General features: G+C 38.0%; 1 protein-coding gene across 1 annotated transcript in view; it reads right to left on the bottom strand.

Annotated features, from left to right (window-relative positions):
• Nucleotides 1–4,732: 4,732 nt before the first annotated feature.
• The window catches only part of LOC112050925 (protein jim lovell), a 54,294-nt gene continuing 43,216 nt past the window's right edge, over nt 4,733–15,810 (bottom strand). The window contains exons 2-3 of the mRNA XM_024089340.2: nt 14,535–14,663; nt 4,733–10,532 (exon numbers count right to left, since the gene is read on the bottom strand). Of these exons, the coding sequence (XP_023945108.1) occupies nt 9,889–10,532; nt 14,535–14,663 (773 nt within the window). The 3' untranslated portion in view covers nt 4,733–9,888. The remainder of the gene's footprint in view (nt 10,533–14,534; nt 14,664–15,810) is intronic.

Raw genomic sequence — 15,810 nt, 5'->3', positions numbered from 1 at the left:
TTAATATATAGGGTATGTGCCCTGCCTATTGCTAATTCAGTTTCGTGACACTTACAGAGATACTTACCCCATGCATAGCTTAGAGGCCCATAGTTAGCGATCAAGTCTCAGATCAGTAGGTCACTGGCACAGTTCGAAGACTTTCGTCTTTAGGAATTACTACTACAATTTTTAGTCAGAAAACCGATATTGCAGTATATGGTGGAACGCGCCAGCCTAGAAGATGCCTGTTTTCTCTTGACTTGAAGATACCCATGTTGTAGGTGGTAGGGAAAACGGAAGCTGTAAAAACATAACTTCGCAGTGCAGATCAGGGACGAATAGCCGAGATGCTTCGTATGTCTCAAAGAGGCTTTAATTACAAGCCAGTAGCCAAGTGGCATGTCGACTCTCTTTCTACGATCGCAAACGCTTCGAAAACTAGAAAAATGTATGGGAATGACAGACCTTGATCACGTACCTACATTTTTCTAGTTTTTGAAGCGTTAGCGATCGTAGAAACAGAATCGACGTGCCACTTGGCTATAAAGGCTGGCAGTTCTATGATAAAAAGTTGAAGAAGGAACTAGTTAGAAAAGTTTCTGAGCGCACTCTCCGGAATTAATAACTACTTACTTAATAGTAGGTACCTATATCTATGAGAGCCGTGATAGCCCAGTGGATATGACCCCTACTTCTGATTCCAGAGGGTGTGGGTTCGAATCCGGTCCGGGGCACGCACCTCCAACTTTTCAGTTGTGTGCATTTTAAGAAATTAGATATCACGTGTCTCAAACGGTGAAGAAAAACATCGCGAGGAAACCTGCATACCTGAGAATTTTCTTAATTATCTGCGTGTGAAGTCTGCCAATCCGCATTAGCCAGCGTGGTGGACTATTGGCCTAACCCAACAGCATTCTGAGAGGAGACTCGAGCTCAGCAGTGAGCCGAATATAGGTTGATAACGAATCTTTATCTATACAAATACTAGTATACCTGCTCGTACATTATCTTCAATCTATGTATCTATCCAATATCCGAGATCGTGACAAACAGTACCTACCAGGTCCTGTTTATATTATTGAAACCCGCATTCGCCGCTATATCAATGTCATACCTAATAGGATTAAAACGAATGCAAATTTCTAGCGAGTAACTCTAAATGGCTTTATTCAATTAAACTTTTGGTTGCCTCGTTGGTGCAGTGGTCACTAAACAGAGCTGTGTTTTTAATAGTGGGGAATTTGGGTTTGGTTTTCGGCGAGGGCGAATTTTCGGGATTTGTATTAATTACCTACCGAATTGCCTATCTATGATATTATATTCTATATATCTATGATATCATATTGAATTACCTATCTATGATAGGGTTGGTCGAACCCCTACTAGGTGGATTGAGGATGTCAAGCGGGATGCAGGGAGCCGCTGGAAGCTGGCGGCTCGAGACCGTTGTGATTGGATTGGAAGTCCATGATGAAGAGGCCTATATTCAGCTGTGGACGTCTATCGGTTGATAATGATGAAAGATGATGTAGGTAGGATATATCCAGCCCAGTGGATATGACCTCTGCCTTCGATTCGGAGCGCTTAGGTTCGAATCCGGATCGGCATGTCCAACTTTTCAGTGTGCATTTTAAGAAATTTAATATCACGTGTCTCAAACGGTGAAGGAAATCATCGTGAGGAAACCTGCATAGGTACTTTTATTTATTTATTTATACTTTATTGCACAAAACAAAAACAATAACAAAGAAAACAAAGGAAAACATAGAAAACAAGTATGTGCAAAGGCGGTCTTATTGCTTATAGCAATATCTACTAGACAACCTTTGGATAAAGGCATTAATGTAATTAAATGCGATTAAATGTTAAATTTTTTTTTTAATTAAATAAAAAATGTTGTAAATTAAAAAGTAATTAAATGTAGGTACCTGAGAATTTTCTGAATGTTTTTGGTGTGAACTCTGCCAATCCGCTTTGGGCCGGTGTGACGCACTAAGGCCTAACCCTAAAGGAAACTCGTGCTCAAATGTGAGCCGAATATGGGTTGTTAATTATGATGATGATCTATATAGGATGACCTATCTATCTACTCAGGTTTCAGTGGTGATTACCTAGTAAGTAAGTATATCCTAGCTGTTTTACCAGCAAAACCTAATGAGTTTTTGCTGGCGAAGCAGTTTTAATTCTAAGTCTTCATTTTCAGCTTAAGAAGCATCAGGATTCAGGACTGATCACTCTCAGCCTACAAACCCAATCTGTTTCAATATACCTAGATTTCTCTAAGTCGAGATCAGGGCCGCTCCTAGAGACTTCTTCTTCTCATTTCATACAAATGCAAACGCCTAAGTAGGTGTGTTACCTAAATCAAAATAGTTGCTCAATAAAGGTCTATGTTGAAAAGCTGGCAAGAATAGTTAGTATAAAGTTAGTCGTGTGTTTCGAGCCTTACTTGATATTATACAGTTGTCTGTTACTAAATCCTGACAATCGACAAAAGGAAAAAGTCACCGCACGTAACGGCTGAATAGACATGTAAATTGAACACCCATTCTTTACTGCAGCTACAACAGGCCGCGTTCTGACTTGCGACACATACCTACCTACCTGCATTGTTGTTAGCGAATAACAATATTATAATTACATCATACCTACCTATGTCTAGTAGCCTTCATAAGAAGGCTCAGTCACACAGCGGGCGATGGAACGAGCTATGCTCGGAGTATCTCTGCGTGATCGAATCAGAAATGAGGAGATCCGCATAGCTCAACGTAAAGCGAAGCAGAAGTGGCAGTGGGCGGGGGCGGGCCACATAGTCTCGAGGTGCTAGAATGGCGGCCCCGCACCAGAAAGCGCAGTGTTGGTTTACCTCCCACCAGGTGGACTGACGACATCACGTGAGTCGCAGGTATTCGCTGGATGCAGGCGGCTCAGGATGGTGATGTTTAAAAGTCCCTACAAAAGGCCTATGCAGTGGACGTCCATCGGCTGATATGATGACGTTTATGATACCTAGTAGGTACAAAGTTAATGTAACTTTTTATTTTGTCCCCTCAGTAGGCTTAGCAAGCAACCTTTGCTATAGGTATAGGTATTTTGTCTATAGATATCTATAGACAAAATGACGAATGAGCATCCGAGCCGGTAACACTCTCCTTCGTTACGATAGGACGAAAGAGAGAGTCATTTTCGGTACCGCGCTATAGGTCGGTTTGTATTAGATAAATTTCGTGGGTCGCATGTTATCCGGCCACCACACTGTGGCAGGTATTCGCGCTGCCGCGATGCTGCGTAGTTGTCCTGCTTGGCGAGACACTGCTCTACTCGCGCGAATATTCGTGGAAATATTCCACGAATATCGCAGCAGGAATTTGTTTTTTTTTTCGTGTTGAGTAAGTGCCGATGGCTCCATGTGGGACCACTACGGCGTCACTGGGGGGTTTGAACGCAGAAGAATCGCCTGATGAGACCCGAAAGCTGAAATAAAGATAGAGGACGGAACGACTCTCTAAGTGCGTCTCCTATGAGACTCGGACCTTGGCTTAGAGGGCCATTCGGGAGAGTGTAACCGTGACCTGAGTGAATCAATCTGGACGCCTCCGAGATCGTGAGTTAGAAAACCCACGTCCGGGTGACGTTAGATATCGAGGACCTCGTCTTCGCCTGCGAAGACGCTGTGTTGCCCGGAAAGTCGCAGCAGGAAGAGTTAACGTGGTCACCTTGTGCTGCCGCGCGCTCGCTCGCGCGAATATTCGCTAGTATTTTACTGCACTGTAAAAATACCCCCATTGGAATCGTGTCTCTTTTTGAAGTCGGTTATAAATGAATTTCGTTTTTCCAGTCACAGCCTAACGTGGTCTCCGTAAGTCCATACAAATTACGTAAGTAGTTGTAAACAGTAGTAGTAGGTACCTAGTCCAGGATCCGGGGAGGATTTGTACAATTGTTTACTATCAAGGTAATTTTCCGTGAGTATCCTCATCTTGATAAGACGCCCAACTATTATATTTACAAAGGTTCTTGATTCTGGGACTGAGTTTCTGAACTTCTTAACTCGTTATTGACACAAGTTAGGAAGAGGGGAGTTCAAAACTGCTTTTTACTGTTGCTTAATTAATAGTTTTAGGTACAACTTAACAGCCAAATTGTCCTACAAATCAGAATATGCTCAGAATTGTTTATTACTCAGTAACCCTGTTAGCTAACACAATCACGAATTTTCGTAAATATAAAAGTTAAGCTTAGCGTTCATTCATCAAGAAGCCACTCACGGAAAATTAACTTGAAAGTAATCAATAAGCTATTCGCCTGCTGTATAAAACTAAGAAGATTTTTTGCACATAGGCACTTTAGATGCCTAGAAACTCTAATCACATTTTTAATATTACGTAATTGTAATATTTTTATAAAACAAAATTGTATTTTTATCACGTCACCGCAAACGCCAATCATAAACTGTGACGTCATTCGCTACAAGGCATCGGTTTGTGATTGGCGCTTGCAGTGAAGTGATATATCATATCACTGCAAACGCCAATCACGCTGTTATCTCTATGAATGACGTCACTGGCTAATGTGTTGTGTTTCGGCGGCAAAAATTTTACGTAGATATTTTTTCATTTATACTTCCATAATTCAGTTTAAACATTGTTTACCAAAGAGACAAGTAGCCTATTGTAAAAACGGTCCCCGGCTCCTGGACTATGTTCGTAGATATTGTGAGCGGTGGCGAAAGGTGCAATGAAACAGTGTGCGGTATTTGACATTTTTATTTTTACATTTACTTCGGTGTCCGCAAACGAATTTAACTACATCGCTCCATCATTTCAATTACAAGATACAATAATGGTACTAGAACATAAATATTTTTTTCGTATTTATTTTTTTAAGATCAAATAGATAATCTTTTTTACACCCTAATGTAACGATATCATTTAATTTAAATTTGTAATTAATTAATTATATTAGACAAAAATACAACAAATGAAAATTACACAACTTATACATTATTTTTATAATTCTTTATTTATTTAAGTGAGAACAATTAGTCTAAGCTAAAAACTCATTATTTCATTATAATAATTACAATTTATAAATACTCGTAACAAAACTGAAGGAACTAAATATTTGATTTCTACTAAAATTAATACAATCACATTTTTATAAACTAAACAATAATAATAATAATTAATTATTTTTTCTTAAATTTATGTACCTATTAAATTACGTCCTTAGATTTGGCTCCTGGTGAAAATTGTGTATGAAACATGAAATATACCTACATAGAGAGCATAACATAGTGTAATTTCTCATGTAAAAAAACGTGACATCGACGTCACAAAATCTGCAAAAAATCAAACCTGTCATGATTGCTGACGTCGATGTGACGCTAATTAACATTAAGAAATGACATTAAAGATAAAGAAATTGTAAAGGCTAACTTTATCGCATAATAATCACATCATTTACTATAGCGAGCAGTCAAAAAAGATTCAATGGTGTGAAACAAAAGGTAACATACAGGATTTGGACTATGACGTTAAAACCTTAGGCAAAATGGAATTTGTGACCTCAAATTTCATAATTTGTGACAAGAAATATCAAATGTCGCAAATTGCAATGTGACACGATTTTAAAGTATAGCGAAAAAGGGCAAAGAATGCACGCAATGTTTCGGAATATCTAAGATGTAGGTAGTAGATGAAAATGTATAATTGTGATTAAGGAAAGAAGTTTTTTACATGAATATGAAATGTCTGCGTTCAAATGAGATGGTCCAAAATTGTATGGAGCCCAGGATCAGTCATGTACCCTAGCGAAAATAAAAGAAAATATATTTTAAAACTATTTTTGATTATACAAATTTACTACGAATTTAATTCTTTCGAAATAATATTCATTCTCTTCCAAGTAATGCAACAATAATATGGTCAACAATGGCGGATTGATGACGTTTTCCATGCAGTAGTCATTTTGACGTTTGCTGTCAATTGCCATGTCATAGTCGCTTTAAGGGCGTTATCTTGATATAACTCAAAAATTTGGGTTTTAATTTTATTTATTTCTTTTTAGTTAGTTAGATTTATTCACATAATTAGATTTAAATAAAATCCTTGTATATTTTAAATTGTAATGATACGGGGTACAAGAGTGGATCTGAAATGGACCATCTCCTTTATGCGATATATCCAAAACACTGCGTGCAGACTCAAAAAGCGAAATCTAAAAACAGAGCTACAGATCAAAACGGCGACAAAGAGTCACTGACTCACATGGCTTGAGCAAAAAATGCTAAGCTCGGTCTTAACGCAAGTCGGCAAGCTTTGATCTGTAGCTATAGTTCTAGGAATTGATTTTGTATGACATTGAAATCGTAAAATATATTTCGAGAAGTTTTAAACATAGGTAAGACTTCATAACTCGTTTCTACTTATCTCAATGTGATAAAGAACCGTAAGATCAATTTAAAACATTTATAAACGTCGTCTAAAACAAAAACTATGTAATGAAATATCAATTATGAGATTCCTATTGCATATTATGTATAGAATAAAATAACTAAAATATTCTCATAGTCATCCTATCTCGCCGCACACATTAACAAATAACAAACTTAATTAAAACCTCTCAATTAAAACTTTAACAAAAATCACTCTAATACTGCTTGAATTTGTACGAATTAGGTAAACTCTATTAACCGACGACACTAATGTGCAATCACAAGTCACAATACAACACATAACTACTATTCATAAACGAGAATTAATAAATTAAAAAAAAATATATTCAATTCAATTGATAGTAAAAGCATAATAAATGAGCCTCTTATGTAAGGTTTTAAGTTAACAAACGTGACATCAGAGTCACTACAATTTGTCAAATTGTTTGGAGTTTCCAAAAATTTGGATATAGAATGACAGATCAAGTTTTTTTTTATATTTTTGAGAAGGACGAAAATCCACACCCCTTTCGGTTTTTACACGACATCGTACCGGAACGCTAAATCGCTTGGCGGTACGTCTTTTGTCGGTAGGGTGGTAAATAGCCACGGCCGAAGCCTCCCACCAGCTTGTGACTCCAATGTCATGACTGTATATCAGAAAACGAAACATCCAAAGAAGGTTGCCGATAAGTTTAAAATTTCGATTAAATTTTTTGGCACATTTACTTAATATATTTATTACACCATTAAATTGAAATAATTTTTCCAAGACATCAGCGAGATTGCTAATTTCATATTAATTTATATTAATTTATCTAGTGACGTGCATTTGCTTGCTTAAGAAAAAAAAATTGTCGATAAAATTCATATAAGCAAAAGTAAAGTCTAGGAGAAAAAAAAAAACAATAATAATATAATTATACATTCTGTTAAACTATAGGTACATATTGAATTATACAATTCGTTAATATATAAAATCCCTGTAATGATATATTGTAAAATGACGTGCCGCTACTGATTGTGTATTGTTTGTTTGCCGGAGTTACTGTGATTATGAAGTGTTAAATGTACAATTATACAAAATAGAGTCGAAAATAGTTTTCAGTCTTCAGTAAAGTTATGCAGATTTGTTATTCTGTTTCGACGACTATAGATTAATTGAATTTTTAAACATTTTGACTGTACCATCTGTGATAATAAAGAATAATTAAAATGTCGGCTTTTGCTCCTGTTTTCGATCTATATTATCTATGACAATTGTTCGTAACAGAGTCTAGATTGTATGATAGACACTATTTAAAAAAAAATAGCTGTAGAAGATACAATAAGTTAAAAATGGTATTTTATAAAATTAATGGTTTATGGTTGGTTTATTACTGACAAAGCCTGATGGTTCGACATTTTTAAATTCACATGCAATTATTTATTTTCACGGATAGTACTTACAATCCATTCGCGGTAACCGAATAAGTGTATACTTGTGTAGGAATCGAAAAAGTTGACTACAAAACAAGGTAGTTACAAAGTTAAGGAATATAATATTCAAGTTATCTGGAATGTTTTGTTAAAAGAAAACATCGATAAGTATTTTCAATACAGCTACAAATACGGCTGTATCCACGTTTCATAACATCACAATGCATGATAACAACGGACGATATGCGCAAAGTTTTGACGAAAATGTCACCAATTTTCATCGTCTACAATCGTGCATTCCAAAATTATGGATCGTGGAATGTAGGCCTTAACATCGTATGTACAATAGTAAGACTTGCGATATATCGTCCCGTGGTAATCTAATTCAATAAGAAATCATTGTATACAATTTACCTAAAGCCAGGTAGTGTTGGGACCCGATTTATTCTAACTTCCATTATTCACTAAAATCTTGAAAGCTCCTTTTTATTTGAACATTGAGTGCAGTTACTTTATTTGTCTAAACCTGGCGCGCACTGTCGTTGTGTAAACTTTATTGATAATGAGGTCTTTGTTTTTTTTGTAATCTTTAATCAGAAACTTGCTGACGTCACGATGTGATCTCGGACCACCGGAATAGCCGACCGGGTTTATGGATCACGAACTCGGCGCGGCGGCTCAAAGATCGTAATGTACCTGTACCTATAGGTACCTCCATGGTACACTTTATGATGTACATGCCCCCTATTTCCTTCTTTACCCCACCCTGTATGATTATGACGTGGAAGAAGACGATCTCATAATTTCATTGCACTGACTATCGATTACTGTTTACGAGTATAAAAGTAAAAAAAATTACTTTTGATTGTTCAAATTAATCCATTTTTTAATGTTCGTCTTACTTATTAAGTGATTTTAAAAGATGAAAAGGAAAAGTATATTAATTTGGGTTGTGTATGTCAAAACTATATAATGTTATTATTAAATCATGTTTAGTTAGAGAGATCGTCTTCTTCAGTACATTTTTTTGTTTGTTTGTCTTGATAAAGTTAATAAAGTATGGTGTTGTTTTGGAATATTGTTTGTGTGTGACTAGTGCGTCGCGGACCCTCCCACTGACGTCATCTATCGACGTATATCGATAGTCAATTCACTGTATTCACTTCACTAATTCTACAACAATTAATAATTATTACAAATACACTACTGTTTTAGACACGTGTCTCCTTAATTAATGGTTAATTTAAATTTAATATCCCATCAATTTTATATAATAACTATTTACATTTTAAAAATCGTTTATAATTATCATCGAATAAAAACTATTATTACGAAATATTTTACAAACTTTGGTGAAATGCAATAATATGCACCTAACATAACATCTATATAACACAGAAAGTAAAGGCAAGAATCTGCGGATAGACTTTCGAAAGTATACAAATGGTAGAACCTTACGTGATATGGAATATTATTAAAAGGAAAAATATATATATACTTAATTAAAGAGGGAATGTCAGAATGGAATGTCAACAATATATCTACGAGACTTGAACAACTCGCCGAAGCGTCAACAATCACAACTCTTTCACACTTATTGCACTCCTTCGGAATAATAAATTATCGGCTATCACTTATACAAGAAGGTCATATACATTTACAATATTAACACATCTTTTTTAAATATAAATTTAACTAATTTTAAATATGGACATCGTCGTGAACCTCCATGAGAAAACGATGAAAAAACTTCGCGACCGGGCGAAAATGTAATTCTCCCAATGTAAGCCGCTAAACTCTGCGTTACTCGGCGAATATTGCACGTTCATTTAAGTACATAAATACAATTAAATTTTAATCTAGCCTCGTATCGGGCGTACGCTGACAAAACTACAGTTTCGCCGTTCGTTTCATTAGTTGTAGACATCCATAAATTATAAAGATCCCGGCAAGTAAATAGCAATTGCATCTTTCGACACGCAGAGAATTTACATGTGCCGGGGACAGAAGAGAAGGTACAGTGAAGGGAAGTTTCAACTAATTATGAAGGATTAGTCCTGCCCGTTGTGATGTAGAAGTGTGCGGTTATCTGGCGGATGCGGCGCGTGTCCCGGCCTGTACGGATCTCCTTCTTCATCCGCGGAGTTCTCCTTCGACCTGTCACTCTTGCAGTCCTCCTCCTTCGTCACACCAGAGAGAGAGTCGAGAGCCATCGGCATCGACTGGTACAACTCTCTCGCTTTTTCGCTCGGCGGCAGAAGATGCAACATGTTCAACGGCATCGGGAATCCCGGCGGGAATTCCGGATAGAATCCCTGTTGGAACGGATTGAACATCGGATTGGAGGATATGTCCGGCTCTGAGCTCGCCGGTCTTTGGCTCGCGTTCTGGTGGTGGTCGTCTTTGTCGTGGTGTTTGCTGGGATGGTTGTTGTTGTTGTTGCCTGAGTTAAGATTCAACACTTCGAGCGGCCCGCCGATGCAATCTTTCCTTAGCTGCTCGAGTTTTAAACTTTTCCCGTATTTACCGCGCACGTACATAAGTAACGAGTTGTAGGGTATGCCGAATATCCGTGACGCTTGGCTCGTGGTCATTTTCTTGTTCCATACGTGTTGTAAAGCTTCCGTTAGTTCTGCGTTTGTCCAGGATCGAGGGGGCCCGCCGCGCGGCGCGCTGTGCTGGCCCTTCGGTCGCCCTGAACGAGAAAAGGGTTACATTAGATTAAAGGTACTCATAAATCAGCCAGGAGCCCTTATTGGAGAGGATAGGTATATGGAGCTTAGACACGCTGCTGCGAGTTGGCGCGCTTAAAGTGATAATGTTAACTTCATTAACGACTACTTAATTTACTCAAGACTCCGTGACAAGAATTTTAATTGATTTTTTTAGAAGACAGATAAACTCATAAAGCCTGACCCAGGATACGAACCTAGGACTTCGTAATTAACCACATAGGCTAACCACTAGACCAACGACTCAGTTAAAAAGACTAACTTCGTAACTCGTAAGTATTGACGTCAAAATATTGAAGGTAAAATTAGCATGCCTCCAATTGAAAATTGAATTTCTTAGATTAATATCTGAAACGTAACTTTTCAGCTATCCCCCTAATTTCACACCCCCTTAGAGGGGTGAATACTGAAATATGATAGCCGTATGCCAAATGTTTTCGGAATCGTGTTTCAAGTTGTAAAATATTTAATTTGCTAATTAAGTCGGGGATGTCGCGCCGGTGATTTATGTCTGGACGGAATGCGGTGCAGTCGCGACCGCGCACGACATGTGTCGTGAGCGACATTGCCGAATGCACAACTATCTAATAACCGTGTTTTGGCTTGAGCCGAGCGATAAAGCTGCGTTTGCACAGAATATGCTCGAATCGAGTGGACTCGTACGAGTAATTCCACCGCAAACAATCAAACTTTTCATCAAATTTTTTTTTGGTTTTGCTAGCCACTCATCATCCGATAAGATCACATGCCTCCAGTGCTATGTCCGATAAAACTGATCGTGTGTTAATCGCGATCGGCATGATGTCATGAACATCGCGACCAACACACGATCAGTTAGCTGCAAAAATGTGAGCTTCCTTGATCGTTAGTGAAATTTGTTAAACAACTAAATGTATGTGGATTTTTCAAGTGAAATAGTCAAGCTTAATAAGAAAATTTGTCAAATATTACAAGTGTTATTTCACTTGAATTTTGGAGAATTTCTGCAAAATTAATAGTAGGTAGGTGGGGTACAGGGTACAGGATTCAATCAATAAAATGTTGAGTATGAATTATTATAAAATCATCATCATAAGGCCAACGAGACAATATAAATAATGTAAAAAATCTTTCAGGGATGCATAACATTTTTTGGAAAAATTATAACAAATACCGGATACCATTTTATTTTGACTTGTAAGCTTTGAAAGCTCTTCTTTTGCTTTTAAAGCCTCAATAGCTTAACGGTAAAGGGGGCGAACTCACGCCGATAAGTCATGAATTCAGACCCCACTCGCTGTACTATCGTCGTACCTATTAACACAGTTTTTCCGACTGAACGCGAATTTTAGTCATATTGAAAGTATTAAGCACATTTTTTTTTTTAATTTACTTAAGTGAGTAAAATCTTATGAAGCTTTCTACAAGGCCGTTCGATGCGAGCACGCTGCCTGTGTAAACGCAGCTTCAATTCGTAGTTGAAGGCGACGCACGGCGCAATGAGCGCTTGCGACTACGACCGCGACTCGCGACAGTCCGCGCGACACGACACGCGTCGCCGTCATTAAATCGACGCGAGCACGCGACTATTAAGGCGGTTCTGTCAAAAAGAAAAGCGGACCTGCATACGCCGGCGACGTCGCCCCATGTAACTTTATAGTTTTATAATTTCAACGGATCACGTTAACTCGATTCCGATCAGATAATTTCGTGGAACGTTCCGGATTACGGCCGCAATGATATTTTATTATGGAAATTAGTTTTTCTTTTTAATAGTCGTCGCGGGTCACGCTAGCGCCCGCGCGCGGAAATTAAAGACGTTTACAGTTTAGCGCTCGTTAGCGTTCCGTATCATGCGGCGTCATAAACCACAATAATCTATACAATACATATCCGCCGCGTCTGTTTCTTTTTTTTTATTCTTTACAAGTTAGCCCTTGACTACAATCTCACCTGATGGTAAGTGATGGTGCACTCTAAGATCGAAGCGGGCTAACTTGTTAGGAGGAGGATGAAAATCCACACCCCTTTCGGTTTCTAGACGGCATCGTACCGGAACACTAAATCGCCGCCTCGGAGTTTTTATCAACAACGTTGCCAATCATACTTCAACAATCATAATTCTTGAGATACAGCAATACACTGCTTGATGGGATATTCAGCTTTTATAGTAGAGAGGGAGAGTCATGTCCCTCGATTCATTGGGAATTGGATGGCACGGGCCACAAGGTTTTCTTCGAGTCAGTCGCGGGAAACCCTTGTTACCCCGGTAATCTATTCTATTCATTTTCTATGGGTCTAAGTCAAGTATCCTAATATATTTCTTAATTTATAAGTCAAGGTGTCAAGTCTATGTGGCACAACGCGTGATCTGTGATATAAACATTAAAGTCCTGCGATGATGCGAGTAGTTAACTGTTAAGGTTGCCATAATAGTTTAAACTAATAATCTAAGTGGCTCTTTTTACAACAAATTACTTTTTAACAGTCATGCATGCATCATGCGGCATGCGGAACACAGCGTACAGCATGCGGCATGCATTGGCTCGGCGATGAGCGCAATCGATCCCGGCGACGACTATTGTGCATGCCTCGGTCTCCGCGGCTCATTCAAAGCACACGTTAGACTCGACGTCTGTTTGTACGAGATACGCTATCAGATCGTCTTAATAAACATTCGCCGGGAAACAATAGCCGTTTAACATTTCTCGATGCGAATACGCGATGTGTGGTGATGCTCTATCTGCCGTTCGCTAATATCGACCGCTATTGTTATTCATGCCGTCCCGTTTAATGCAGTTTAGTTTCATTAAATTTATTATTATTTGTTTATTTCAAAAACTACTGATAGGCCGCTGTTTTTATAGGAGCTGGAGTTTAGACTGAACACATTTTCCCAATGCGTTTTGGACTAGAATGGTAATGTTTGCGTCAGTAACGATAGTTATCAGATGTCGACAACCATGGGTGCAATTTTACTTACGAACTGTTCACCTATAACACGTCTTATTCGAATTTGAATTTCGTGCCACAATGAAAAGGTCACTAACAACGATGTTGCCATGGAAACGAACGATGTCACAGCGCGTTCACTTTATAGAATCCAGGATAAAGTCCGGGACCGACTACCAACCTTCCAAATTCAGGGTGAGATTTTTTTGGCAGAAAGAAAAGTTAAACCTAGGCCCTCGTAATTCAAAGCAAGCCAACCATTGGACAACATACATACTTAGTTTAGGTTAACTAAATTGAGGCAATTTTAAATTGTATACTCTCGAGGATCATTTTATTATTGCTGGAGGCCTTAGATATAGTTTGTTACTTGAATTAAAATTAAGCGTATCTTATTTAAATTTCAAAGAAATTTTTGCATCGACTCTAAGGCTTTAAGTTATATCAGATAACGGAGCGTGCACTTACTTCTTCCCTACCCACCCCTACCCACCCCTGGGTTCGAGTCATGTCGGGTCAGACAGTGAAATATTGAGCTATCTTCTTTCATCATCACGAGTCTATGTGTATTAATCTAAACTAATATTTTAAGTGTGTGGTATTTTAGGGTGTAATCTCTTAATCTACTGAATCGATTTGGAAAATTCTTTTACCACGTTACTTGTGTATGTTATCAGCCTATATTTTATCCCCGTACACTCAAGGAAACGGGAACTAAACCGCAGGGCACCGGCTAGTATGTGATTAGTGTGGTCCGTTCCGATATTTCATTATTTTTTTATAATGTGTCAATGAAGATTCACACCACCCTAAATTTTGACCCTTCTACGCCATGAACTCATATTTAATAATTGTGGTAAGCGGGTGAAACCACGGGGCGTCCAACCAATGAAAAATACATACAACCCTTAATTTTGACCCATGACTTGCAATTTTTAAAAGTGATAAAACAACGTTTACTAGGTCAGCCAGTATCTATGCTAGCGGATTCTATGCCTATTCAATAAATAAGAAAAAAAAGAATGAAAGCTCACATTTTTTCTTGACGCTGGTGAAGAGTTGCGCATCCAGCGGCGGCGGCCGGTGCTCCACATCCATGAGGGGGTACATCTTGTGCTCCATGCCCGGCGGGAACAGCCCCAGGGGCGACTCCATGCCGAACACTGCAACAACGAACATAATGTTATTGAACATTTTATATGCTACTGGTGAAAAATGTTGACGACCTCTGGTGTATAAACAAAAATTGTGTTGATGAAAAAATATTGATGTCCTCTGGTGTGGTAATTAAACAAAATTCATGTTACTAAAATGTTGACGACCTCTGGTGTATAAACAAAAATTATGTTCCTATTAAACGCATAACCATAACATAAATGATTTGTAAAAATTGGATTTGACAATCTATTTTATTTATTTTAGCCTCCGTGAGCAGTTAATTAAATAAAATAATGAAATAGAAAACTTGCTACAAATTCAAATTTAGAATAGAACCATAAGTTTCAGTTTCGCTATTCGACGCTAGATGGCGTTAGCAGTATATCTCTAAAGATAACTTCGTAAATGGTTAGCTGTCGAGTGTATTGAACTTGGCGCAAAAAAATTTAGAACAATAAAGTTTATATCGCGAAGGATAAAATATTCACAGCCTGATTAGCTGTAAGTTGGACCTAATGTTTTTTTATGTTATTTGATCTAAAAATAACCTTCTAGCGTGTATGTAAATATATAGGTATTTTCCTAGCTAAAAATTATTTCGTTATCAACCCATATTCGGCTCAATGCTGAGCTCGAGTCTCCTCTAAGAATGAGAGGGGTTAGGCCTTAGTCCACTACGCTGGCCCAATGCAGATTGGCAGACTTCACAGACACATCACGAGGTTTTCCTTCACCGTTTGAGACACGTGATATTTAATTTCTTAAAATGCACACAACTGAAAAGTTGGAGGTGCGTGCTTATGCCCGGATTCGAACCTACACCCTCCGGATTGGGAGGCAGAGGTCATATCCACTGGGCTATCACTGCTCCTTATTATAGTTACCTAATATTATTTAACTTAGTGTGAATCGTTGTAACCAACCATAGGAACTTCTCTAACTGCACTAGTTCATGCTCTGTAGGATGGTGCGGGTGACAGTAGCCTTATGACGTTCATCTACGTAGGTACCATTATCTTGAATCGCGACAAACCTATCGAGTTTGCCCTCATTTGTCATTATTGCTTTTGAATAACTGGCAGTTAACGTGTATAAAAATAAAAAAATAACTCAACTTTATAACATTTAGATTATAATCTATGGATAGGAAAC

The sequence above is a fragment of the Bicyclus anynana genome, chromosome 19, assembly GCF_947172395.1.
Source record: "Bicyclus anynana chromosome 19, ilBicAnyn1.1, whole genome shotgun sequence".
NCBI lineage: Eukaryota > Metazoa > Arthropoda > Insecta > Lepidoptera > Nymphalidae > Bicyclus > Bicyclus anynana.
Note: the sequence above shows the minus strand (reverse complement) of the source record. Positions and strands in the feature narration are given on the sequence as shown.